The 27,976-nt window shown below is 38.3% G+C and overlaps 2 protein-coding genes across 7 annotated transcripts; one reads left to right on the forward strand and one right to left on the reverse strand.

The window, feature by feature from the left end:
* Positions 1-3,615: 3,615 nt before the first annotated feature.
* On the reverse strand, positions 3,616-10,467 carry LOC143374379 (WD repeat-containing protein 44). Its single transcript, XM_076822505.1, has 6 exons — positions 10,334-10,467; positions 9,429-9,597; positions 8,715-9,350; positions 8,487-8,624; positions 8,113-8,403; positions 3,616-7,079 (listed from the first exon to the last, which is right to left on the reverse strand). Exons 1-6 carry the CDS (start codon positions 10,399-10,401, stop codon positions 5,346-5,348), a joined length of 3,036 nt encoding a protein of 1,011 aa, XP_076678620.1. The 5' UTR covers positions 10,402-10,467; the 3' UTR covers positions 3,616-5,345.
* Positions 10,468-10,692: 225 nt separating this feature from the next.
* Positions 10,693-27,879, forward strand: Fmr1 (synaptic functional regulator FMR1). Of its 6 annotated transcripts, XM_076822516.1 has the most exons (15): positions 10,693-10,857; positions 11,253-11,305; positions 12,001-12,151; positions 12,529-12,692; positions 12,770-12,935; positions 13,125-13,195; positions 17,030-17,101; positions 18,988-19,135; positions 21,941-22,078; positions 22,438-22,476; positions 23,019-23,162; positions 23,251-23,458; positions 25,326-25,541; positions 25,817-25,915; positions 26,045-27,879. In XM_076822516.1, exons 1-15 carry the CDS (start codon positions 10,693-10,695, stop codon positions 26,230-26,232), a joined length of 2,022 nt encoding a protein of 673 aa, XP_076678631.1. In that variant the 3' UTR covers positions 26,233-27,879. The 6 variants fall into 6 exon arrangements, with proteins under 6 accessions (XP_076678631.1, XP_076678635.1, XP_076678632.1 ...); XM_076822520.1 differs by lacking the exon at positions 25,817-25,915; XM_076822517.1 differs by lacking the exon at positions 22,438-22,476.
* Positions 27,880-27,976: the final 97 nt, after the last annotated feature.

The following is a 27,976-nucleotide window of genomic DNA, read 5'->3' on the forward strand; positions in this document are numbered from 1 at the left end:
TGTGCAGTTGCCGCCTGGGCCCGTGCCCAGGAGGCCCCGTAGGGCCCATTAAAAAAGAAAAGGATTTTATCCAAACACTATTTTTTTTTATACTACTACACTTAGCCCGTTTTTAGTAACCTACCTCTTCATTTTCCCGAAAAAAGGCCCCTCAAAACATTTTCCACCTGGGCCTTTTTCCTTAAATCCGCCACTGACCTGATCTTACATAGCACTGTAAATATTCTAAGTGTTTTCCTGCAAAACTAATAATTCTGACTTATACTTGTTTGCCCCACGCCCCTCCCCCATCAGAGAAATATAATTGGAATAATATTTTTTGTGCAATATACGTTAACTATATTTTTCGTAATAAGCGTAACACAGATTGGGGCAGTAGCAGGTGAAAGATCATGTTTCGAAGCGTTTCAAATTGCTGTTTCCGACTGTGATGACTTATTTAGTTATTCAATTTTTTTCTGCACATAAACGCGTCTAGTAATGTATGTTAGAGGACGGCGTACATTACTGGAATTATTTATCAGGTGGAAATAAATAATAATGTATACGGAGGTTATACACGTGCGTGCACGTAGTCAGGTATTCGTATCAGGTAATAGAAAAATTATAGTATTGATGTAGAAAAGCCGAATTGTATGTATAGTATCACTACGGAATATGTAATATTTAAAAATTCAACCCAGTCCCTAGTTAACAAATTGTACTAGTATCGACTACATCTGACCCCAAATCTTCGCAATTTTGTTATATCGTTACATTGTGTACTTAGGTAATTATCATTGAATCACGCCCTGCACACAATTATCTCATTAACGTTGCGATGCCTGTGCAAAGTGCGCTACGCAGAATGCTCGCTTTCACCGCCGTATCGATAATTGCTCATTAGCCGCGCAATGAGCCCGTATAGTGAAAGTTGAATACGATTGCAAAACACCAGCTCTCTGTGTCGCTATAGTTTCCCTACTATTCCACATCTATCAGCGAATCTAGAATTTTTCTTCCAATAAAATCCCATGCATACATTCACGGTGAAAGATATCCATCTTTCCTATCCACACCGTTAGAAGGGAAAAATTGTTGAACATTAGGAGGCAATAAAAGAATTCATTGATTTGCCAAAAATCAGGCATAAAAAAAATTAGTCGTTCGTCCAAAATTAAATTAATTTATTAAAAAATGAAAATAACTTAAATTCTGCAGTAATTCCACATTACGCGAGCCCGGTTATATTGGTTCCTAGTAACTACGTACATATACTGAATTTCACTTAAGAATAGACTCGTTCCGCGCAACGATAACTCTGAGGAGGCTGTTGATTGGTAGGAAACCGGCAGAGAAAGCGCTACGACCAATCGCGTGCGCAGGCAGTAATGGGAACTGCGCAGATCGGTTGCAAATCGGTGGGGGCGTAGGTCCACTCTTATATGGAATGGTATATAGATTCAAAATTCGGTTTCACTATTTACTGCCCCTCCCTAAATGAAATCCTGGCTACGCCCCTGGGTAAAGGTATCGAATTCTTGGTTAAAAAAGAAACTACAGATTTCATTTAATTTACTCGATAAGCAAAAATCTTGTTAGCCCGGCAGTTAATTCACGAGTATTGCATATGATTTTATGAAAAGTTTTTACAGTAGATATGATAATTAACTGACATCGAGGGTATCTTATGTCTACCCAGACCTAACCCGGACACTTTGGTAGGTTATTATTGCTGAATTTTTGCACACGAGTTTGCCATTGTAATGTACATTACAGTGGTAAGAGTAAAGTGCAATGGTATCATACGATGCATACGTCAGTGCACGAGAAAAAGTATTAGCGGGTAAGAATAAATAATTCATAACACATTTCGCGTTCGCATGCCTTGTAACTCGGGCATAGCAGGTCATGAAATTCCTAGCTCCTGGGTAATAAAAATCTGGAAAAATGGATTGTTTAATAATTTTTTAACGATTTAAGGAAGAGGTTTTTCCTCTGCAACCAAGATAACGTGGATAGGTTATACGTTTTTATGCATGCTAAACACATTTCGTTTCTTTAGGTAAGTCTTTTATATTTTGTAACTACAGTACTCCTACCTATTAGCTGGTAATGCAGATTGTAATACAACGAACAGCATGAGTTTTACTCTTCTACTGTCGGAACCAATCACTGGCGATAAGTCTGCTCGATTTATTGCATCCTCATCGGCGATTTGTGCACAGTTGGATTGACGAATGCCCGTTCTCGCAGGTGCAGCGAATGCGCAGCGTCATAGCCGCGGGGAGAAACGAAGGGAGGTGGAACGGTGAAAGTAGCGACGCTTCGATACTGAAAGTGTAGTTTATTTTTCTATGGTAAATGTAAACACACATAGAAAACGCTGCGGAAGTTTTTTATGGAAGTAACAGATATACACAGCGATGGAATGACAGAAACTATAGTATACAATAGTGTCGTCGAAAACCTCATGTATTCACTTTTCAACGCCACGACATAGGCAACACAACATAAACCACAGACAGACCTGTCGTCCAATACAGAGCTCTGCAACGGGAGGGTATATCATAGGTCAACCCGACCGTCTTTCGATTTACCCGATCCGCCCTGCCCGCGGCGGATAAGTCAGATCATCGTTGCGTATCCGAATCGCTGTTGCCCACATTGTTATTCTGTTTTAAAGGGTGTCCGAATACTTTTGTCATCTACTGACTGAAAGAACTGTACAGCAGGCTTGCAGTACCCGTGATAGAATTCTATACCTGGTCTGTGGTTCTAGGAACCCCCAAACCGGTGACAGAAAAATGCATTGGTTGATAGGTCTATCCTATACCTCGTCTGTGCTTTCTCGAATCCCTATTTTATCAGCACTTTTTACCAAATAAATTTTCAAAATCTCAAAATACATATTTTTTGTCTAAAATTTCTTCTATAAACAACTAATTCCATCGACGATGTATAGAATAGACCTATACCTAAATGTCAAGGATTGGGGGATCTAGAGCCCCCTTATTATTTCCGTGTTGTATGCAATCTTACCAATTCAGATTGATACGAACTCCCATAAAATAGTTCTCTCCTATACCACAGACGAGGTAATACTTGGTCGATGATGAAGAGTTACATTCGGTAATAAAGGAAACAATGCGGTCTCATCTTTATCGACTGGCACATATTTTATGAAATTCGTCATGGCTGCAGTAGAGTAAGCATAGGGTACCACCTTACGTTATTGAAAGTAACTAGGTAGAAACAATAGTAGCATAAAAGCAAATTGGGATTGAAAGATTTGAAAGCAGCAGAACTAATTTATGCTACCTATCATTCATTATGAGCTCATCTACTAGTTATTAACTTATTGTTATACGACATGCAAAACTGAACATTTCAAAACCCACTACTTCGTGGATCTACGTTTATTAATACATTCTCGCTTCTTTACGCGAATTCTATTAATCATTTGAGTTTGTGTTTACAGGTCCAGAACACCCTGTACAACTAGAAAAATATCTTTCAAATAATATACATAATAAATTTCGAATACAGCTAATAGGAAATAAAGAAACGAGTGATCAGAAAGGAAAATTGTCTGTACACGATGAACTGACACATGGAGAAAGATTTGTAATGTGATTAATGTAATCTTGACGTATATTGCTGTGTGGCGGCAACTTAAAAAAAAAAAGAACAGACTCATTACCATACATGAATACGCTATTGGTACATTAATATATTACATGATTAACCGAATTGCTATGAGATCACAAACAAACAGTTTTTTGTGCACGCTGTCGTCCAATAAGCGATTATGCTCTATCGCTCGGGTAATATATTTACAATTGCATTTACACAAAATACCTACACTTCTTTCCAGCGTTATTTACATTGAATTCACGATATAAATAAAATACATCGTACAGCGTAGTTTGATCGTTCAATTATATTATTATCGCAGCATCGCGACGCTATTTGCAGCATACTCATAATGCTAGACCCATTCTCCCTTGCACCAGCGTGCGCCTAAATAGCGCGCCATCCATTTTATGACACAATTTATCAAATAGATAGAGAATCGTAAAACGCAGAGTTCGCGAGCACCGTTAAAGCCTGCCCTCGCTTTTACACGGTATTCTCTGCCGCTATAATTGACAACATTGCGAAATTGGTATTTCGCGCGCAACACCTTCGAATCGGATCTAAATGACACGCATTGCGACACCGCCGTGTCGGATATTGAACGTTAGCGAGTGTGTGAGCATGTGATCAAATTTCTACACGGATACGCAATGGTTGCGCGCAAGGCGAACCTTGCATATTCACATTAATCGGTTTTTTAAACTCTGATACCTGCTTCACATAAAGCGTGTGACGTCAAATCATGATCCATACGACGCTCGGTTAAACTGTGTAACTTTCATATTGAACGTATGCGATGTCTTCTCTGGAATATAAACTGCGTTCATAGAAAAACTTAACGATGATGCGTTTCAACTTGAATCCACCTCCCCTTCTCACATTTTTTTTTCCTCTCTCATATTGTCTTCGATGTATTTACGCTATATCTTATCACGGTAATAAGTTCTAAGAACATATTTTAGAAACCATTAGGATCCGAAGATCCGATTTGATTTTCATTAAACTTTGTAGATACTATCCAACATTTGTCTAACGATATATCACCAAGGTATTATACTTGTATGAGTTTTTGCGGCTATCGTTACGATTTCTTTAATTGTTCCTCGCCTAGGCGCGCTTCCGTTCTATTTAAATTAATTGAAACGAACGATGTCACGTTAACCGTCTATATCCCGCAACGCGATTCCCGATAGTGTCTTCCATAAACGGTATAAATGTACGATTGCAGTGGACCAGCACCGAAAAAAGTATTATTATACGAAACGAGGAAATCAATAAAAAATATAATGTTCGAATTTAAAAGAGGCGTTAAAAACATAGTACATCATATAAACCTAAGTAGGTGTCTCGTATGGCTTACTTAAAGCTTTAGTAGAAACATAGTAGAAAGTTATTAAAATTTACAACGATGCGCTACGATGACGTTCGCTGCTCGTTTTAAGAAGAAAACCGAGATGTCCTCTGAGCATTAACGTCGTGAGCATTTTGGTATTACTAATTATACGATAGAAGCTTCGTTATCACGATACAAGTCTCGTGGCATGCATCACAAAATATTCTGGTTGTCGAAAATCTTTAATTACAGTCGCGTTTGTGTTGGAAAAACAGCATACAGTGAAGCCCTAAGTGATTCGCCGTGGTAAAACAAACGTATGCGCATAATATATTGGTGTTCTTATTATTTCCTTATTATAAGCAACAGTGCACAAATCAACGCAGATATTGTGTTACGCGAGAGCGGATGCTGGTAGGGAACTGTGCTTAGGTTTCGTCTTATTTAGAAACACCTTTATGCAGCCGTTGAAGTCGGCGCTCACAAGAACGTGCCCGCCACAGCCTTTGGTGCGCTGTTCAACCACAGGATCAACAGGAGGAACATCCACGGTTGAACTAGCGAGATTTTTTACGTCCTCCTTACCCTCCCACTGCTCCCTTTCTTCGATCTGTTTAATAATACTATCCGGATTTGGTGCGAATACCGCGCACGTTACTACGGCGTTGTGAGCTTTTATGCCTTCCCAGAAATCATTGCGGTCTCTGCGCACGCTCGAGAATTTCGAATAATCGTGATGGGTTTTCCAGATATAAATGCACTGATTCTCCGAGCCGCTGACTATGTACTGCCCATCGGGGCTGAAGCTCGCTTTAATCTGGCTACTCACGTTAACGTAACCCTTGTACTTGCACGACAGATTTAAATCTCGCAAGTCATACAAGCGGATACGGCTGTCGTTCGAAGTAACCAAGATCTTATCCTCGCCTGGCATAGGTTCGATACCGCTGATCTTTCTCCCCGTCGAGTTTTTACCTCTCGTCGATCGAACGTGTATTTGCGTGTGATACTTCAGCTGATCGGTATTGTAAAATATACACCGGCCGTCGTACGAGCCAACCACCGCGAATTTCCCGTTCTGGCAAAAGTTCGCGGCGGTGATTAATTTCGTATGCCCGTCGACTTCGTTCCACACGGCTACTTTTTTGTCCGGGATATTCCACAGGCGGAGCTTGCCGTCCAGGGACCCCGAGAGAAAGTATCGATCGTCGCGCGGGTGGAATACAATCGCCGTAACAAAGTCTATGTGCTGGAAGCAGCATAAACACTCCTTCCGCGATATATGCCAAAGTCGCACGGTTTTATCCATCGACGACGACAGGACAAAATAATTTTTAGACCATGCGACATCGAGTAAATCTGAGGTATGGCCGGTGTATGTGCAAAACGGCTTTGGCATAAAGGGGCTCTTCGTCCCTTCTATCTCACTGAAGGCACTAGCCACAACATTCGGATCTTCCATAGACTGTTGCGAAACCAGAGATTCTTGCGACGGGGTTGGACTGACTTTCTCCGCGTTATATTTAGTTCGCATATCTTGGAAATACGTGAAAGCATCGCGCAATACCCAAATTCTTAAAACACGATCCTGACCCGCCGTTGCGAGCAGTCGTCCGCAAGCAGAGAACTTCATGCACCAAACGGGTCCCACGTGCTCGCCACCCAGATCTTGGACATGTTGCAGGCAGCTGAATTCATACGGCCCCTTGTGACTATTCGACGCTTTCAATTTAATGTACTGCTGTTCCCCGGGATAAACCTCATCTACTATATCCATCACATCTTCCTTGTGCCTCGCATGAGACACTTCTTGCGCGATAGACTTTGCTTTGTCCATAGTTTTCTTCACAGTCGACCCCAAGAATCGCTTCAACTTTTGCGTTCTCTTCCGAACCCTGCCAACAGACACGTCCCCGTCTGGCGGTATACTAGACATTTTACTGTCAACGCTTTCCTCGTCACTCTCTTTTTCTTTCTCCAGACTAGAGTTACTTATATATTCTGAAGTGAGTCTCATAATGTGAAGTGACAAAGGGTTAATACACTGCGGTAACTTATCTTCTGCTATACTCAATGGCACTCTTTCCCCAGTGTCTAAATTCAACACAGTCACTTGTTCCAGAATTTCCTAAACAAACACGTGCATATAAATGTTAATACCCAAACGTTCGAAATCATCGTGGGGTAAACGATACAGTTATTGACCAGGGTACAGAAGTTGACCACTTCAAATTTCTGCCGCCATAGTCCAATGAACCTGCGGGTTTCCGCATCAATGGTTTTTCAGAAAAGACAGTCCTACCTTTCGTTTCAATCCACAATCGATGATTTCAGTACAAGCGTTCCGCCGCGAGATCGTCGGAAAGGAAAACGCGTAATTTCAACTCTCACAGAAAGTAAAGGCTTGGCGGGCCTCTTTAGAGCGGCTACTTCTTTAATGACTGTATAATCATTGTTCAATTTTGTTTGCCGTGAATCCCATTAATCATAATAGATGCCAAGGGCCCAATGTTAACATTCGTCATACGCCTTAGATCTTTGAAAGCACGGGGCAATTCTGCCCTGCTTTTATATGATTTCGGGTATCCACCTCCGATGACTTCTGATTTTTCATTGGTCCGGAGATCAGTGCGGTAATTCGAGGATCAAAGGCGCTTCAAAGGGAAAAAAATGAAAAAAGCAAAAGAAGAAAAAGATAGAGCCAAAGAGATGCAAAGAGAAGAAGAAAAGAAAGAGCAGATGAGAGAGAAATCTAAGACGTCAAAAATAAAAAACGAATGAGAAGCCAACGAGACCGCGGCGAAGTGCACGACATACGTCGTGAAGGGTGCACATGAAACACACCCTGCTCCAAGACAATATGTCTTTGATTTTGATATGTTGACAAATGGTGTTAAAAAACAGTGATTTTAAAGTAAAAAATATGCCATTTTCTTTTACATTCAACAAGTGGTCGACAACTGTACCTGGACCGGTCAATAACTACAATTTTAAATTACATTTCTTTATAATAGCATAACATCGAAACTACTGATTTCTCAAAGTTTCTTTGGTGTTATAATCATCTTCAATACTTCTCTTTCCGCCAGGTATAACAAAAAACTGAAGGTGGTCAACTACTGTATCGTTTATCCTATCTAATATCTCAATTAATTCCGTACCATGTCCGTCAGACGTTTCCCAGAATCCGTCCTCGTTCTCACGAACATATTCAACTGCTTCACCATATCTTGATCACCAGCTGACTTCCGCCTCTCTTTCGAGCCTGGAGGGCTCACGCCCGTAAATTTGTGAGGACCTAAAGAATAACGGCCGATGCTGTTGCTGGACATGGATCCTAACGGGCTACTGGATTTATCACTCGATTTCACACTCATCAATTCGGCCTTTACTCTTTCTATTCTCTCCAGCTCCTCAGCCGATGGTCCCTCCGCTTTTGATTTATCTTCGTCCTACACACAAGCCGAAACGCTAAATGTTTATATTACATACAATGCGCTGAACTATGTTTAAAGAAACATTCAAAGGAACATACTTGTGGCTTAACGACATATTGTCCCTTTGTAGCAGATCGAATATCAAGAGAGTGCTCGAATTCTCTAGTGATCGATTCAATGGTACTCGCTGGACTTGGTAACGGCGAAGCAGGCAGCACTGATTCTGCCGCGGAAGGCTAGAATCAGAAGTACACGTTTATTTGTTATACTCCACTATTTCCCCGAGGATTTCAGAAAGCATTGATATAAGGACATGGATATCGTACAGCAAGGTCAGTAGGTGTCTGAGCTTTTGATTTCTTTTTACGTCTCGGCGGTGCAACAGGTATACCGACCGCAGTGACGTCTTCGCTTGACTTCCCATTATTCTTTGTACTAGCGATGACGTCGGGCTCTTGAAGCATAACAGTCTTATCATTTTGCGAGTGAGGACCGTATTTGGACCTATTGTTAGCAGAGGATTCCTGAAGGATATCCCCTGATAACGTAAGGATGCTGGACGACTGGGACACCTTACCAGACGCCGTGTCCTCGTCTTTGCTCGCGATACTAGCGATAGAAGACATCTGGCTTTCGCGGGTAAGGACGGCAGGAGGAGGGCACGGGGCTACACTCGCCGTCAGCACAGCGGAGGCGCTGTCCCCGACTCCGGCTAAAATTCGACCTACTCGCCCCAAAGACGTCATACTTTGTAGGCTAAGAGTATCGTGTTCTATGATTCTAAACGGGTGAGTAGTCTTCGAAGGGGTGGGATAGACACCCTCGATGGATGACGTCTGACTATCCGGAGGGGAACTATTAATCGGGATATCGTCATCCTCCGTTTGCATGCGCTGTCGAAGCTCGCGAAACCTCCTCCTGCCCACAATTTTGTCTGTGCTCGATTCCTTTCCATCTTCCTCCTAAAAGAACGTGTACCTTTCATTAAAAGTGTGACGCGGTATAAAATGCAGAGAAGCTTCATACCGATAGGTACTCACGGGTTTATCTTTACTAGGTATAGATTCTACGGTTACATGTTCCTTTGGTTCTACAATTGGTTTAGGTTCAGCAGGTTTCAGAAAAACATCGTCGCCTAGTTTTTTGGACGCGTCTGAGGAGTCCTTATTCTGTACCTCAATACTGATGCAATCACGTGGTTTACTTTTCCTATAAAAATTGAACAACTCGTTTAGAGAGGAAAGCTTTATTTTCTGATATCAGATACCAGTTTGATAAGTGATAGACTGATTATTGTCAATATACTTGTTGATAGAAAACTACAGATTCGGAAATAGTAAAATGTTGAAATCTCTATCGTGAAGTGGCGTCTAAATTAAAATACATAACGATATAGGCTCATTGTAAGTACGTATATTTTAATAAAAAAAAAAAAACACGATACATTAAACAATTCGGCTATCTTTAAAGTATATGATCGTATCTTTACAATACATGATACAGGATAAAATGTTCTTTTTTCAAATTTCCGGAACTACGGTGCCGACGATATAGAGCCCTAAGAAACTTGCAAATGCCGGCCCTGAAATAACTGCATACAATGATAAAAACGATTGCATGGAAGTGCTTGAGTTTCGGTCACCTAACCAAAGATAATTAGTCAGGGAACGTAATACGAGGGAAAAAAAAAGGCAGACATGGGAAAAATGATCTAGAACGAACTTCCGTCCGTACGAAAGATGTTGAGGGGGGGGGCGTAGCGAGCGGAAGAAAATGAGAATCGTGAATTGAAGTTCGTGGTAGCTGTTATCCAATAAATACACGGGCGGGCATAATTGTGAATGCTATATGCAGGAGTGATTTACATGAAGCGTATAGAGTGAATAAGATATTATCTAAGATCTCGAACACATCACATGACAAGTGGGGGGGCTGATAAAGTTACCGTGAGCTGCGGTGGAAAGTATCGTCCTCCGCGTCAAAGAATTCTTCGGAATCGCTGCTTCCAGACATTGTCGCCTGCACTGAATGATTTGTGATAATACTATTGTCCGCATCGGTGCTGTCAAGGCGCGTCACGCGTCTCGCAAAGTCGCGAATACTAGGGCCAGGCAGAAGCGGCTGCAGGTTCGCGAACGGCACGAAGAAATCATGATTTAACTTCTTAGAGCGGTTACACAAGTGTGCACAGCTCTCTGCTGTACGCGCTGGTGCGTATTTCAATTATCCTAGTTCTTTCGATCGCGGATTAGCGGCGCGAAAGTGGCAGCACTGCCATCGCCCGTCCAATAAACCCGCCGCGTCATGGAAAAGAGCCGCGCGATTGGTGAACAGCGAATTCGCAGCCACGAACTCGTGCAGCTGCCCGCTCGCCAGCATGCCTGCTGCAAAGGAGGCGAGCCGTCACACAAAAGCAAGATGGAGGATCTCACAGTCGAAGTATGCGGCGAAAACGGAGTATATTATAAGGTTCGTTTTGTGAAAAGTATACAAAAAACAGGGCGGCAGATCGAGGCCGCGGATAGACCAACTCACGGTCCATGGCGGGGCTCTAATCTCGCGGGAGAGACGTCCGTACTTCGCGAAAGCGCGGCCCTCAAATGTTCGCGAGGTAACGCGGCTTCCTCCGACGCCATGTCTCGTTTGACAGGGCGTGATTTTCCTCAGTTTCGAGCGTCACGCTTCGCTCCGACGTCCCGCCGACTCGCGGAAATGCGCGCCCGCCGTGCCGAATTCACGGAAACACCGTCCTCCCGGCCCACCCGCATCCATCGCGATATCACGCTCGAACGTCTTACGCCACTCGCTGCGCTCCTGCTTCCTGGACGAATCACTTTACACATGCTCTGCGTTTCATTTTTCAGGCCTTTGTCACCGATGTCTTTGAGGACGAGGTTCTGGTAACATTCGAAAACGAGTAAGTTCTTCCTTTGCTTTCCAACAGCAGCTTCGATGCTGGGCCTTTGTAAATCTTCCACTATCATTCTCTGTGCTGATACAAACAGTGCAGCCTACTCAGCACAGTAGTCATACTATCTTTGTCAGCCATGCATTGCTTAATGTTTCCAATACTCGGTCCAGTGATATCAAAAGATTCAATGCCCTCACCCGTATTAGTTGCGACCAATATTTGGGCAGTTTTCATGTTTTTCAATCGATGCGCCGCATTATTTGTAAATATTAGCGATAAAAGCTTTTCACTTATACACGCATATCTGTCGATAAATGTTGAAGAATTTAAGCTTTAAAGTAAATGTTTCAGCAGGCTTTCGTTTTAATAGTAACTTCCTGGGTTGGAACAAACATTTTTATTTTCATCTTTTATTTTCGAGAATTAGCTCACGAGAATAACGACGTTCAACGCACAGAAGCGAATCGAAGCATTGGGCTTTTTATAAAAGGAACTCGACGATGCGAAACAAATGCGATAGATATGCGTAAATAATATTCGTGATTTACGGAATTATAGTTTTAAAATATGCGAGGCGCGTGTTTACACAAATAATTTCGAGTAGCTTTGTTGGTATTTAGACCGCACACTTTACACGAGGTCTGTTGAGCTATAAATGTATGTTATTTGTGCGATCTAATGAAAAGTATGTAACATTTTAGCTGGCAACCGGAATCCAAGTTTCCATTTGCTCAAGTACGTCTAGCTCCAAAAGACGGCATGAAGCTTGATCTTCAGGAAGGCCAGGAGATCGAGGTATTCTCTAGGTCCAATGAGCACGAAGCATGTGGATGGTGGAAAGCAGTCATTAAGGTTAGTAACAATTGAAAGCTTTTGTTGATTTCGCATGTTAATTTTAGGAAACTATATTATTTGGAAGCATGCGTGCGTTTAATTCTCGTTAGCACGTTTCGTGCCACACGGGCTGGAGACCCACGATATTTATTAGAAGCAACACTTTCGTCGAAGCAAACCGAAGCGTGGAGATAAGGAATTTAAAGTAACTGCTACATTCAGATAATTAAATTCTTTATCGTCACGGATTTCGCGGTGGTGTTATTTTTGATATTTATATTTGCTGCTTCCATTTTTTATTCGTTAAAATACATTTCAATAGGTTTATCGATAATTCATCGATAGATTTTATCGGCAGGCAGTGTTTACATTGGATTTTAAAATTGTTGTTTCAGATGATTAAGGGAGGTTTTCAAGTAGTTGAATATTCAGGGTGCGAATATGCTTATACTGAAATTGTAGGTAGTGAGCGACTGAGGGCAAAGAATCCTAATCCCCCCATTGATAAAAATACATTTCATAAGACCGAAATCGAAGTACCTGAAGATCTAAGAGAGTTGTACGTACGAGCGTTTAGTTACCCTATTATCTTCCAAGTCGAAGAAATGCTACAGAAATATTCTTGCCTGTTCGCAGTGCCAAAATGGAGAATGCACATAAGGAATTTCAAAAGGCGATAGGGGCGGCAGTGTGCCGATACGTGCCTGAACGAGGAGTATTGCTGGCCATCTCCCGTAGGGCAAATTTACAACGTCACGGTTGCATGCTCCAAGAGATGCACTTTAGAAACTTATCGCAAAAGGTGAGTTACGAAGCTGATTTTAATTAATCGAATGATTTCCGAGTATTCCGCGATAAAACCGTGCTATCGAAAGTATTTGTAATATAAGGGCACAGATGGCGATACTCGAGTTAAACAGTAGAATGTTACGTGGCTTGTTTTTTTGTTTTTTTTTTGTATCTAATGTAATGTAACACTTCTGTGTTATAGGTATTACTTTTAAAAAGAACAGAAGAAGCGGCACGTCAGCTTGAGTCGACTAAACTGCAAACAATCGGGGGGTAAGTAAAGAAATTAGTCTTGGTGTTGCAATTAACATGAAATCTCGTGACATTTAATACCTGCCCCTATCCATACACTGTCCTGGTTACCATCCTGTCTGTGGTTTGCATTTACTGGCAGTAAAAAAAGATTCACATTTCCAATCATTAACCAATATGTTTGCTTCAACATCATATAATTTTCATGAATGTCATGTAGTCACTCTACAAATGTTTATTATACATTTCTTTTTCATTTCCACGTACTACATTTGTGATTGTATATAAGATATTTAATAAATCTCACATGATACATTTTTAAAATCCATATATAACTTTATGTGTCAGTTGTCATTTTATTATTTCTCATACTTTTTCTGCCAATCACAAGAGCACGATGTGCGTATAGTAATAAATTTGCACACGATGTATTTCTCATCTGTCTTTTAGCGAATGTCACTTTCCGCTGACATACTCTTTTGTTTATCTTATGATATTGTTGTATATAGGGTGATGCTATGTTGTTGGTTCTTTGCTGATTATAAACATCAGCAAATATGTACACTCCGTCAAAAAAGATTCGGGGATCACCTCTGCGAGCCCGAAAAATGGGAGCAAGCTCGAATGGTTGCGTCGATGTCGTTAAAATATCGATTGAAAGTATGGAATCTCTGCTTCCAGCTGTATTGCTTCTCGGCAAAGTTATAGCGATATAAAGGCACTTTGAAGGTTTTGTTTAACTTTATAATATTACATGGGTTGAACGAAATTTTTTACACAAATTACATTTACAGTCTGTTCCACGGGAGCGTACTCCTGGTGTCTCCAAAAGGAATCATTAGATTTAAAAAAAATCTGTATTGCCGAAAAGTACGTTTTATGAACTGATACGCAATTACCTAGTACATGGTCCAGTCTCCTTTGTTGTCGATAATTGCTTGACACCGTTCAGGCATGAGACCATATTCCTCGAATTTCTCGAGGTAACTGCTTGACCGTGAATATACGTTTTCTTTTAGGCTTGTGCTTTATGAAACCCCAAACGTTTTCGATTGGATTCGCATCAGACGATTTGTGCAGGCCAGTGTAAACGTTACTATGCTCTTCTCTTCTTTCCACGTCGTGCAAAAACGGCAAAAAATACGGAGCTCTTATTCTAAAAAATCGCCTGTTTTCTACAGAATCACAAACTAAAATGCCACGCGTGTTAATGAGCGCAGTGGAAGAAGGCACTTTTCTCCTCCGAATTCTCAAGGACCCACTCCTTCTTAAAGTACAGGGCCGTGGCTACGAGGAGCACGCTCTTGTGGAACAGACTGTATACCTGTCGAAAGCGAGTACTTTCCTCTGTAAAATCAGTTCTCATTGATTGTTGCACGATTTCTAGTGGCCGAGTTATTCAGCTTTGAAGCAAAAATCGTCCGTTTGACTTCAATTGCTTCTAGAAAGCGAAGGAATCTTTGTAGAACGTTCAACAAAAAAGCAATAGAAAGATCAGTCGTTGCTCTTGAAGAAGCATCTTCTGCTTTTTCGATTTGCTTAACATTCTGATGTACCGTGCCCTTTCGAAAATATGCTTCAAATTCCATTTTTTCTTGAACTCGCTGTATCTCAGCAAGGAAAGACCGCAACATCATGATCTTCAGCTCAGTTGAAAGCGGAGGGGCTGCTGACTTGATTGAGTGCGAGGCGGACCCGCCGCGACAATTTTTGACCTACGGCCGTTATGTTTATAAGTTGCCGATTCGCAAAAAGCTCCGTTCTGGCTTCAGCGACTGCGTGGCAGCCCTGAATGCAGTACCGCCGGCATTGACATCATCCAAGGCATATCGCGCGGTGGTATGTGTGTACATCCACAGTAACATTGGGTAGCGTCGGCGTAATTCAGCTCGCGTTGGGGTGCTATCGTCACTTATGTCTGCGGGTGGGGATACGAACAAGAGAGCTTGCTTCAGCGGAACTGGCAGTCTGGCAAATTAACATTGCAGCCTTATTTTTGCGAATCGGTAACTTTAAACATAGTGACCGTAGGTCAAAAATTGTCGCAGCTGGTCCGGTTGACACTCAATCAAATCGGCAGATCCTCCGCTTTCAAATGAGCTTAATATCACGATGCTGCAGTACCGAGATACACAGAGTTAAAGAAAAAATGGAATTTGTGTCATTTTGAAGCATATTTTCCAAAGGACCTGGTACACCGAAATGTTAAGTAAATGGAGAAAGCAGAAGATGCTACTTGAGGAGGGAAAACTGATCTTTCTATTGCTTTTTTGTTGAACGTTCTACGATGATTCCTTTACTTTCTAGAAGTAATTGAAGTCAAAAGGACCATTTAGCTTCAAAGTTGAATAACTCGGATAAAGAAAATCGCACAACAACCACGTATCACTGATTTTACACAGGAATGTACTCGCTTTGGACAGGTGTAATTTGTGTAAAAAATTTCGTTCAATCCATGTAACACTATAAAGTTGGACAACATTTTTTAAAATGGCCAAAGTGGTATTTCTATCGCGATAACTTTGCCGAGAAGCAGTACAGCTAAAATCTTAAAAAGATAGCTGAAAGTAGAGATTCCACACTTTCAAATGATATTTTAACGATATCAATACGACCAGTTTTGCCGGAGTTATGAGCATTTGAACTTGTTCCCATTTTTCTGGTTCGTAGATCCCTTAATTTTTTTGAGAAGTGTAGAATATCACTAGATCAGTTTAATGTATTTCATAATACACTTCGTAATATTAAATGTTTTACATATCTTTTACGCTACTTCTTGCTTTTCTATATTGAATTATTATGTTTATAAGATGACAAAATATGTTCACTATACCATTATGTAATGGGGAAATTAAAGTGGTAGCACTCTACAATTTATAGTGGATACGACTATGAAATAATAATAAGAAGCATAAATGTAAATAAATGTTTAAAGCTGAAAATTTCAAATAAGTCATTTTTATCAACATTTCAATTTACATACCATAAAAAAAAAATTAATAGAATCTGCATGAATTTTCCAATTTATATATACTCGAACGAAATACCTATATTAAATTATTTCTATAAGAGAACTTTTAATTATTCTCATTAATCTAAATAAAATTTTTTGGGCGAGTTAATTGTGCAATAACAGACACAAAGGATCATACAATTTTTTGTAGCTTTAGATGCTTCACATGTTCCTGCGATAAACAGTGTTACTATATCTCAGCAATTAATACATACAATTAGTGCCAGTGGTAGCACTTAAACTTTGCCTAAAATCGATTTTTAATAAAATTACATTTTTAGATAGAGATACACAATACTCTTCGAAACGTTCGATTAACGGGTTTGTATGATTTTTATTAATTAGATAATAATGTTTAATAAATGTTAATGATTCAGTAGAATTTAAATTTTATATTAACTCTGGATACCGATTCATTTTTATACAGGTACGTTTCCAAAGAAATATTAAATATTAAAATATTATTAAAAAGAAGGATAAACCGACTATACATGTTATGGCTTGCTTTTGAATTACTAACATATTAACAAAACGTATATGTAAAAGATGTGTAGCATTCTTTTAGAAATCTTCTGCAATAACACGTGTCATTTAATAATCTCGATAACTCTAACTGTAACACCTCCATATGGGTATAAGGATTTTACTAATTATTTATTTTATATAAATATTACATCAGTATTGAATTGAACATTAGAACAGAATATTGGAAGTGGATTTGGAGTGAAAGTTCATAAATTTATTGGTGAGGAGCAAACAGACAGAATGGCAGGGACACAGGATAGGGCCATCTTACACATGAGTTTTCACTGAGTTACACCAGAGTTTCTTTCTCATTTCAGCAAAATTAGATCTTCAAACTTTATATATCAGCGTGTCTCAGACTTTGAGGCAGGAGTGAAAACAAATTCAAGGTGAGATCACAGCAGCGTGGTTTAGATTTAAGTTTAGCTTATTGTATGACAAATTACACAGCTGCATTCTTCAAAGGAAAAATGAAATTACACTATAAATGTGCATGCTTCGGCGTTATGTAGACCATTCACGGAGACCCAAATGCTTTAAATACACTGATACATAAAATTCGTTACATATTACTTTCCATTTACTGTATGTTCTGTAGTAGAGTTTTGTGTAATTGATAAAATAGTGAACAGGCATAAACGTGTAGCTGTGATCAGTTCCATTTCTTCTTTTCTTCTTCTTCTGTTGTGTTTTCCATAATATCTGTGTGTTTGAGTAGAGTCTTAAGTTCATTGATTTATCCCATACAAAAAATTATATTCTGGCCTGCCATGTTTGAGAAACACTGATATATTAAGTGTCTTGCAACAAAAAAAAATTAAATGACTGGTGGCTCTATCCCGTGTGTTTTTAAGTGTAAATTTAAACAATATGAATTTATTTATAAAATTCTAACGAGGATAATTAAAAAATAATATTTTGTAATAAATAACAAAACTTAAATGTTAACTTAAATAACTTCTGCTAGGCTATCATGGTATCTTAAATTTTTCCTGATTATCGTATTGCTTAGTTTTCGATTCAAATTCATTTGTAAAACATGTAAATAATTCATATCGTATCTTCATAATACTTGGTCTAATGTGGGTGCTTATAAAGAAATATTTTGCTTACATAAAAATAAAAATCTACTCGCATTTATTTAAACAATCATGCTCTACAAAGTTTCTAACAGAGAAATTCAAAACTTTTACATAGAATTGCAGTTTATAATTTATGCAAGGAAATATAACGCAAGTTTAAACTAATCATCGTATTACAAACGTCTTTTATTTATATTTCTTTTATCGCTATACTTTTAGATGTCAAATAAGAAATGTACAAACAACAATACAGTTAGTCGAGGAAACAAATTTTCTTTTGCATCTTTCAAAGAATGGGTAACTGAATTTTAAGTTGTAATGGATCGAAAAGGTGTTATAAAAACGTTGTAATAATTTTTCTACGCTCACAACAAGAATGCATATGCATGCTTTAAATCCTACCCATCTTTTTCCTTAATATTCGTGTATATCTTCTTTAATATATACATTTATTACTGCATCAAAATATATACTCTGTATGTTTACTTCAATGTTTTGTGTGAACGTGCGTGCATATGTGTGTTGTATAAAACGGTTTAAACATGTACTGCACGCTGAAAGTTAAATGAATAATTTCGATTGGGACTTAATACGAGTTGCGTAGAAGTGATCGGTTTATACGTTTCAGGATTGTTGTTGGTGTTTTAGCAATGATTTCATACATTTTGCTTGTGTACATATCACCTTTCTTTATACTCTGTGACATATGCCATGCATATCTAATGTACCTTATCAAACTTTTCCATTATCACTTTTATCTGCCAGGATGCAAGCCACTGACAGGATCTTAAATTCTATTGAAATATATTTATCATGATTATACTCTGATGTATTAAGACGATATTGCATGTTATTAATAACGAAGGAAATTTCACGTTACCGAATATAAGAAATTAATTGTTAAAAGTTGCTGGGATATATTAAAGATACCTGTATTCGCGAACAGTTAAGTTTGGCTACGATACTTCTCTAGTATTTCAACTTAATATTAGTATAAGAATTAATACTAATATTTAAATGGATATTAATGTACGATATGACTAAACTTATCATTAGTTGTCTAACTGTAAGATTATTATTCGATGCAATTATAAAGCATACATATTTATTATAACTCCTTGCATTATTTCAGCAAAACACATCGCCACATATATTTCAAATTACATATTAAATGAATATGCTTTATTTTCTAGATATACAGATGAATTTAACGTTCGAGAAGATCTAATGGGTTTAGCAATTGGTGCTCACGGCGCAAACATTCAGCAGGCGAGAAAAGTCGACGGAATTACAAATATAGAACTAGAAGAACATTCGTGCACGTTTAAGATATATGGCGAGGTAACTATTGAAATCACGGTTGTTTTGTAAATTAGTCTGCACTTGCGCTTTTCTAGTACGTACTTTGCTGATCTGATAACTGAAAAACATTTACTCAGAGATTATAGGCCAGTGGTTCCCAACCCGCGGGGTGGCGACCCCCAAGAGGGTTGCAAAGTGTTTTCTTGGGGGGAGAGCAGTTATTTTTAGGTGACGATTTTTAACACTATTTATTTGACTACGGTTGCATATTCCAGTGATGGTGTAACACTGATTTTTCATACATGAAAGGAAGGAAATATGATATACCTTTAATATCTTATTAAATTTTCGCCTCGGCAGACCTCGATTCGCTCCCTGAAAATAAAATACGCTAAAGTTGTGCGATGCAGGTATCTGCAATAAGTATTCTGCGCACAATTTGGGATTCGGGTGCAGTGGCAGTCGATTGTTTGTCGACAACGATGGAGAGAAGGACAGCGAGTAAATAGAAGAATGAAATAGGGTCGAGTTCTTGCATTGTTTCGAATATCGCGATATTAGATTGCGACTCGCCAGCTTACGCGTCGATAGGTCCTTGTTCCCTGTGCTGTTGGTCGATTTTTTGCATCGCTATTATCATTTTTTTTTTCATACAAAAACAATTCATTTGGATAATTATTATTTATTTATATTTTTGTTACTATATTACGAGTATTAATGGGTATAGTATTTTAATTAAACATTGTGTCGGGTGACAGGCTATAAATGGTATTAAACATTTACATGTTTAAAAAGGGAGATGTTACACTTGATAAAATTCGTGAAGCGAGAATGAATGCCAAGCATATAAAAAGAAAATGTATTTTTCTTTAAAGATACCTTGTTTTCAGAAGAACAATGAAAACCGTAAATATTCAGAAGACTGCTTAAAATTTCGCTTCACCACCTTGATCAGCAACGGTATAGAGCGGCTGCAATGCGTTTTGTGCTATGATGTTCTTAGTACTCATTTTATGAAACCCAGGAATCTCCAATACCACTTAAAGACATTCCATAGAGAACATATTAAAAAAGATTTAGAATTCTTTCGACATCACGAATCTCGTCTTAAGAGTCAAGAAAGCGATCTGCAACAAAGAAGAATGCGAGCATCATATGAAGTTGCATACGAAATTGCTAAACAGAAACAACCTCACACGATCGGAGAAACACTTATCAAACCCTGCATGTTGAAAATGGTGAAATTAGTTCTTGGGGAGACAGCGAGATGAAAATGCGACAAATATCTCTGTCCAATGACACTATTCAGAGATAGATTTCAGAAATATCCGTAGGCTTGAAAGAGCGGGTTTTAAATGAAATCAAAGCTTCTCCATTATTTTCTATAAAAGTTGACGAATCAACAGATGTAAGTTCGTGTTCTCAATTGCTCGTCTCCGCGAGGTATATCCATGCGGGTGACATAGAAGAAGAGTTGCTGTATTCTGATGCACTTGAAGCTACCGCAACGGGTGAAGATGTTATGGAGATAATAGATTTCTTTTTAAAACTGAAGGACTAGAATGGATAAATGTATGTAGCGTTTCTACGGATGGAGCATCAGATATGTTAGGGAGAATGTCTAGAATGCAGACGAAACTCAAAGAATTTGCTCCCCAAGCAAAGGTTATTCATTGCATGTTCCATCGGTTCGCCCTTGCTAATAAAACTCTTCCAGCCCTTCTGCAAGCTGTACTGGATTCTGTGATCGAAATGATAAATTGCATTAAATCTGAAGCTCCTGAAAGCCGACGTTTTAAAGAACTCTGTAAAGATACGAATTCTGATCACGAGGTTCTTTTTTCCCACACTGCGGCACGTTGGTTGTCGAACGGAAATATTGTCACTCGTGTCTTCGAGTTGAAAGACGAAATCGAGATGTTTCTAATAGTGAAATATAAAGCTGACCTTGCGATTTACTTTAGCTATACAGGTTGGCTAAGAAGACTTGCTTATTTAGTAGACATTTGAGAGCAGTTAGATAAATTCAGCTCGAGGCTTCGGAGAAAAGAAACACACGTTCTTAATTTTCAAGATAATCTTCAAGCATTTGTAGCCAAACTACGAAATTGGCGTTCGAAAGTAAATCTCGGAAACACTGCCATGTTTGAAACATTCTGCAGTACGGTAGAGAATACTTTAAATGGTGAACTGGATGAAGCTCAGAAGAACGATGTTATTAAGCACCTTACATCCCTTGAAAATGAATTCCAGTGTTATTTGTCTGAGCTTACAAAAGGAGGAGCTGCATTAGTACGAAACCCATTCAAATTCTTGGATCTGCCGTGCGTTTCTTCGGCACATGATGTGTTTAAACAAAAATCACTGACTCAGTTTTGGTGTCTTATGTATAACTTACATCCAGATACCGCTAAGTTTGCGTTTCGAGTATTGCTTTCATTTACCTCAACGTATCTTTGCGAAAGTGGATTTTCAACTCTCTTCCATATCTCAACCGTGAATTTCGAAGCTGGTTACTCACTCTAAATAAGATAATTAAATATATTAAATATCTTTAAGTGTATTAGACATGTGTATTAAGATAATCAAATATTATTAAGTTAGAATTATATTCTGAAATACCTATTTTTAACGTGTTTTCTTCACCTTATTAAATTTACCTTATCTTATATGAGGGCGGGGGTCACAGGTTTCTGAATATTATTAAGGTGGGTCGCGACTCGAAAAAGGTTGGGAAACACTGGTTTATAGAATATGAAATTTCTACACAAAAGTGTTTCTATACATGCGCAAGCATATGTGTGATACAAAACTATTAAATGGTGTATGGTTGCTTGGTTACAGACACATGAAGCTGTTAAAAAAGCACGTTCCATTCTCGAATATAGTGAAGAATCTATACAAGTCCCCCGTGTTCTGGTAGGCAAAGTAATTGGCAAAAATGGTCGCATAATACAAGAAATTGTGGACAAGAGTGGTGTAGTAAGTATATTTGTACTGTTATTTAGTACTTTGGTAAGTTGTAGGTATATTATTGCTCCAGTATTCTATATTTTTATCCTATTTTTTTTTTTTGGGAATACTTTTGTAAAGTCTAACTTTTTGCTTCTACATCATATATATATATATTCATTTTTTATTATATTTTGTTTAGATATATTTTAAATATAACAGATTAGTGCTTAAGCAAAGCTACATGTTATTATAATTACATATATATTATATATACAATATTATTTGAAGAGAATTCTTAATTTTAAAAAATTAGTATTATATTGGAAATAACAATTGTTTGTTGTGGGTTGGGTATATGTTATACATACATTGTTTGTTTTTGGTAGATAACAACTGGTTCGAGTGGGAATATATATACCGATAGAGTAAGTATATCATGTTCACTGTTTTTGATTTCTTTTTCACTTAGCTCGATCAGCTAAATTATACATTGTTAGAAATATTTTTAAATTTTGCGCAACCCACTCGAGCCAGTCCTACCATGTTACGATTAATTTTCTTTTTTATCTACATTGTCAGCAAGAATTATACCTTACGCATAGGTCACCCAGGTCCATGCATTTTTTTATCTTTTTTTTTTTAATTAAAATCTCAAAGTTATCAATTGTCTTACGAAGAGATTATTGAAAATAAATTACCGTTACTTATGTATTATTTGCTTCGAAGAAATACATAGAAAGAGCAATATTCCTGAAAAGATTGGAAAACGAAATACAGTAGTTAAAGAAATTACGAAACAATATTTACAGAAATTTTACAGAACGCTCCCCAAGTCAATTGATGACACTAATGGACAAGGGTGACTGAAAACTGATAGTATAGATGTGATGTAGAATCAAATAACTCATACTCGAATTTTGATCATTAATACACTTAACAATATGATTTTGAATGTTATAAATTTCAGGTACGGGTAAAAATAGAAGGAGACAACGAACCTCAGCCAACGATTCCGAGGGAAGAGGGTCAGGTCCCCTTCGTGTTTGTTGGTACTGTTGAAAGTATTGCTAGTGCCAAAATGTTATTGGAATATCATTTGGCACATCTGAAGGTACAAACATATACGCTATACTTTCTGTAATTCCTGTTTAAAGCATCCTTTCAATTAAGTACTCATGATTCTGTTCTGTGTTGCGAAGGAGGTAGAACAATTACGGCAAGAGAAATTAGAAATTGACCAACAGTTAAGAAGCATGCACGGGTCGACCACAGGACCAATGCCCAACTTTCCCCCAACAAGACGAGGAATGATCGCAGGCCCAGAGGAAGGTGGCGGAGGCCGCGGGGGCCGCGGCGGTCAATCTCGTGGACGCGGCAGGGGTAGGGCTCCTACCAGACACAATGCCGGTAATACTATTACTGACTATATCAACAATGTAGAGAATACACAAAAACGTAATGGCAGAAGCGGTGGACCAAATGCCAGAGACAGTAGAGAACCCAAAGATTTTAAAGACAGGAGGCGCGTTGTCACGAAGTAACATGTCATCAGTTGCTTTTAAAGTAAATTCTGCGCTGCAATTATTACCATGCAATATTTATGGTAGAAACTCGTTCATTCGGGGTTTAATAGGTCTCGATATCATAACATGTCTCGAACATAACACGGATATATCTTTTTCTTCCATGTAATGTATGCCACGTAGCATAATAGATCTTCATTGGTAGAAAAATCGTATCTATCTATTTCTCTACATTTAAAAACTTGATAAAAAAATAAGTGACTCGTGTAATCGTACATCGAAAAATGTCATTTTAGAGCATTAACTTTTTTCTTCCTTTTTAAATGTAAATCAAATACATCAGCAAATTGAAAGATTGGGATTCGGATAAACGAGTTTATACTGTCATTCATATGTTTCAAATGCTCCTTAAATAACATATTTGTGTTCTTTCTTTCTTCGTTAAAGAAACTAAGCTCTGAAGATCTTCAAAACGCAATGCATTGATATAAGCATAAAAGATCCATATTGATCAGAATAGAATATTTTTATTGGTCTTAAAATCTAAATAATTCGGTCTATTCAAAATACATTTTCTTTTCGTTCTTATCCTTTCATGGTCGTTGAAATTTCTCCATGATACAAATTTGAAGTTACTCTTATAAAACCGTTTCAGCTATTTAGTTTTTTCATCTGTACATCGTTATTCGTACTATTCATTACGTTCCTTCATAATTATTTTATACTATCTCAATTAATATCTGCACATACATTAACAATTTCGCATTCATAAATACGTCCTTACGTAGAACGTAAAATTCTAATCAATAATAATAACTGTTCAGCCATGTGTATTTGCATGTACGTGTTTAATAGAAATGCATGTAGTAGCTAAGTAATTCATGGTGTGATACATCTGATTCATTGGTTACTGGAAAACGAATACGTATTTCCGTTTTGTGTGGGAGTTGTGGACTCACATGAATCTTAAACGTAGCTAATTTCTGCAAAATAATAAATACTTCGTGGTAAATTTATGATCTGCATATAACAGTTGTTGAATCTTTGATGCAATTTAATAACGCATGTACCATATGACGGAAGGTTCAGAATAGATTTAACTTACCAGCACAATTAACATGATTGACATCATTGCCTTTAAATATTAAACAAAATCAGGTGTTAACACTCCAGACTGTTCGCAAGTTGATAAATAAGAAATTAAAAAAACAATTATGTTATTGCTTTTCTGAATAATGTACTTCTATACGTTTCGCAATAAAATTAATCTTGTAAACTACCTGCACGTGAATCTAATTTTTGACTTATAAAATGTTGGGTGCTGATGATCACATACATTTTACGAGGATCGTTAATTACTTTAATGTAATCAAATAAAAGTTATTCCGTGTAATTTAATGTTATACGTTAGTACGTAATTTCTCTTCGCAAATCACATGAATTTATGTAAATATAAACAGTCAGTGTTAGAAATATTACGTTAGAAATCTATCGAGGGGAACTTTAAAAATGACTGAACTTATGTCCCCAAGATGCCTCTTCACTCCCAATTAATACTCTTTATTGTTACTATAATGAGGAGCATCATTGCTAATGCGTTAGATGCTACATTGATCATCATGAACTACAAGTAAGAATACTAACCTTTCATCGTTACATTTGTTTTGCAACGCCGTTAAAATGTTTTGCGTTCGTCATTCCGCGTTTATGTTTGAGCTTATCGTTCGCTACAAACGTCGTTTAATTCGCAGGGCTACGTCGGGATACCTTAGACGGTAGCGAAGATCGAGTAAGGGACCTGCCCCCAAGAGGCGGGCATCAAGGTGGAGCGGGCAATTCCGGGTATATGGGTGGTAGACAAGGTCGCCCTCCAACTCAGCGTAGAGATCGCAGAGACGAGCGTCGTCGAACAACCGACGACGAAGACATTGTTCTTGATAGCCAAGACGTTTCAAGCATTGATAGAGGTAATGGCATTCTTCAGATAACGCCTTGCAATAGAACAACCGTTTCGTCCTAAGGAGAACATACTACCGAATCCAAATGCTTTGAGAGTGGCATGAATTGTGAAACAAACACTTGTGACCATCTAACACTAACAAGTATCAATGATGATTACTAATGCACGCTACTAACAATACGCAGTAGCTTTTCCGTGTAATCCAGTTAAGTGCAACCTGAATTTTAGTTTCTCTCATAAGCTGACGTGAAAAGATGGTCACAATGGTTTGTCTATGCATAGAGTCTGTATCAAGTGTGGAGGGAGGACCAAAAGGCATAAGGCGGCGACGAATTCGACGCTCTAAACAACGTAGCTCCACACCGACGAGTGATCAGAAAGGTAACCCCCGCGTGAGAGGCGGTACAGTAACTCCTTCAGGACGATCGGTTTTTCGTTAGGATGTGTAACGTGTAAAATGTTTATCTACGCCATTGAATATACATTTCAGAATAAGTGTTAATATTTTAGGCAGCAATGCCGGACCAGGCGACCAGTCAACAGTAACTAGTAAAGAAGGGACACCGGCGAATGACGTTTCTGCTACCAACAACAGTTCTCAAGGGCCGAAGGGCCAAAGAGAGTCACGGTCTCGCCCTCCTCGTTTGCAACAGAGCAATAAGCCTAAGGAAGCTCTGGTTAATGGTACCAGTGGCTAAATAACCAGTACGGTCGACGACTGCTACTTACGTTGTATAACACTACACCTGATGAGAGCTATTAACACCCAGCACATAACATGACGCATACCTACGCAAGGACTACACGATTATGGAACGCGACATGATTAGTCTACGCTCGTTGTTAAGACTGTTTGCTACCGATAAGAATACGACAGTTGTTTAAGAAATTGTCATTCTCCTTAAACACTTTTAAGGACACATATTAATATCCATGCATGGTTTAGTTTAATGATAGTAATTATGCTATCATGTTTGATATATGGATACATTCATTGGGAGGTAGTAGAAGCATCTGGTAAAATGGAATTCCCTGATTGTGAAACTGTGCCTCATTTTTATACCGAGCTCCCAACTTGTGTAACAGTAATTTCGACGTACTGTGAAGTACCTCTTAATCACTTGAGGAATGATCCAATAATAGGCTGGATATTCGTGGCTCGTACGTCAATTATCAATTTGAACAATTTTCGCCTAGGTGTGTCGCTACATTCGTGACGAAAGGGCACAAATGCATAACTGAAACGCAGGATCCGATCGGTCCCACGTGTTATTTCGATTTCATTAAACGATGAACCGCAGCCAGATTTTCGATATGTTCAAAAATATACATCATGGGCGTAGAAGTACGAATGTTACGTTATTCTGTATTTGTTCTTGGATAGAAAAAAAAAACTACAGTCGAGCGTGACACGCGTGACTGTTTCGCGACATAACTAGGACGAAACTCAATGTGATGCAAGAAAAATGGATTTCCGTTGTTAGACATAACAATGGTAGGCGGCAGCTGCATGATATCTTGATTAAAAAAAAAAAGGTGTTCCCAATGATGTTCCTTCTATTTACTTCACAAGATTGAGTTTTTTTTTTGGTTTACAATTATTAGTAGAATTATTTAACAACACTAGATTTTTATGTTCCAATGCTGAGTGTTGATTAATAATACCATGATGAATGCTAAAATGACTTTATTTGATTGTAAAAGGACACAGATGGGTGTGCACAGGAAGTCGGTCTTTATTCCCGGGTTCACTTTTCACGTAATTTAGTCTTTTTTTTTATTACAGTCTAAGCATACTATATCAAACATTAGGATTTGATATCAAGTTCGTTTCTGCATTGTTTCGCATGATTTAAAAAGAAAGTAAACGTATACTTAGTAATACCAATGTATGATGTGCCAGAGAAGGAATGATACATGTTTTATGATATCTAGCTGAAGTGCAGACTTAGCGCATACCTTTATTACTATAATACTACTTAGTCGAAATGTGGATGTCTGAAAAAAAAATAAACTAGCTTTACTATACTAAGCTATAAAATAGATATGGCTAACTGTTTTAAATTGATTGTCAGTGAACATTAAGAATTAATTGTCAATTTAAAACAGTTGCCCCTTCTTCCGGACATGACAACAACTAATCGGACGTGTCTCATGGATTTTGCAAAAACGCATGGCGATTGATGCAACACTTGACACCTAACAAAACAGCTGCCATTTTATCTGAATATTCTTATGGCAGCCGGAAAAAAAACTGAGATATCCCCCAACTTGCTTGTTTCAGATACATTTGTATTGATTGCAGTTTGTGCATAATTTAAGAATAAAACATTTCTGTACATAGAGCGGTCATTAGTACGATGAACCACAATTTTTCCAAAACATTGATAATCATTTTCTAATCTTGACGGACGTTTTAAAATGCAACCTTCATCCCTAATC

Source organism: Andrena cerasifolii, chromosome 10, assembly GCF_050908995.1.
Source record: "Andrena cerasifolii isolate SP2316 chromosome 10, iyAndCera1_principal, whole genome shotgun sequence".
Classification (NCBI taxonomy): Eukaryota; Metazoa; Arthropoda; class Insecta; order Hymenoptera; family Andrenidae; genus Andrena; species Andrena cerasifolii.

Bases quoted from the DNA above. Each gene is read 5' to 3' on its own strand.
- LOC143374379 (XM_076822505.1), bottom strand. From the start codon at position 10,401: ATGTCTGGAAGCAGCGATTCCGAAGAATTCTTTGACGCGGAGGACGAT. The intron at 9,351-9,428 runs GTGAGTACCTAT...ACGTTCTTTTAG, and splicing joins TACCTAGTAAAGATAAACCC to GAGGAAGATGGAAAGGAATC. The intron at 8,625-8,714 runs GTACGATATCCA...TTCTGATTCTAG, and splicing joins AGACACCTACTGACCTTGCT to CCTTCCGCGGCAGAATCAGT.
- Fmr1 (XM_076822516.1), top strand. From the start codon at position 10,693: ATGGAAAAGAGCCGCGCGATTGGTGAACAGCGAATTCGCAGCCACGAA. The intron at 25,542-25,816 runs GTAATGGCATTC...GTCTATGCATAG, and splicing joins CGTTTCAAGCATTGATAGAG to AGTCTGTATCAAGTGTGGAG. The intron at 25,916-26,044 runs GTAACCCCCGCG...TTAATATTTTAG, and splicing joins ACCGACGAGTGATCAGAAAG to GCAGCAATGCCGGACCAGGC.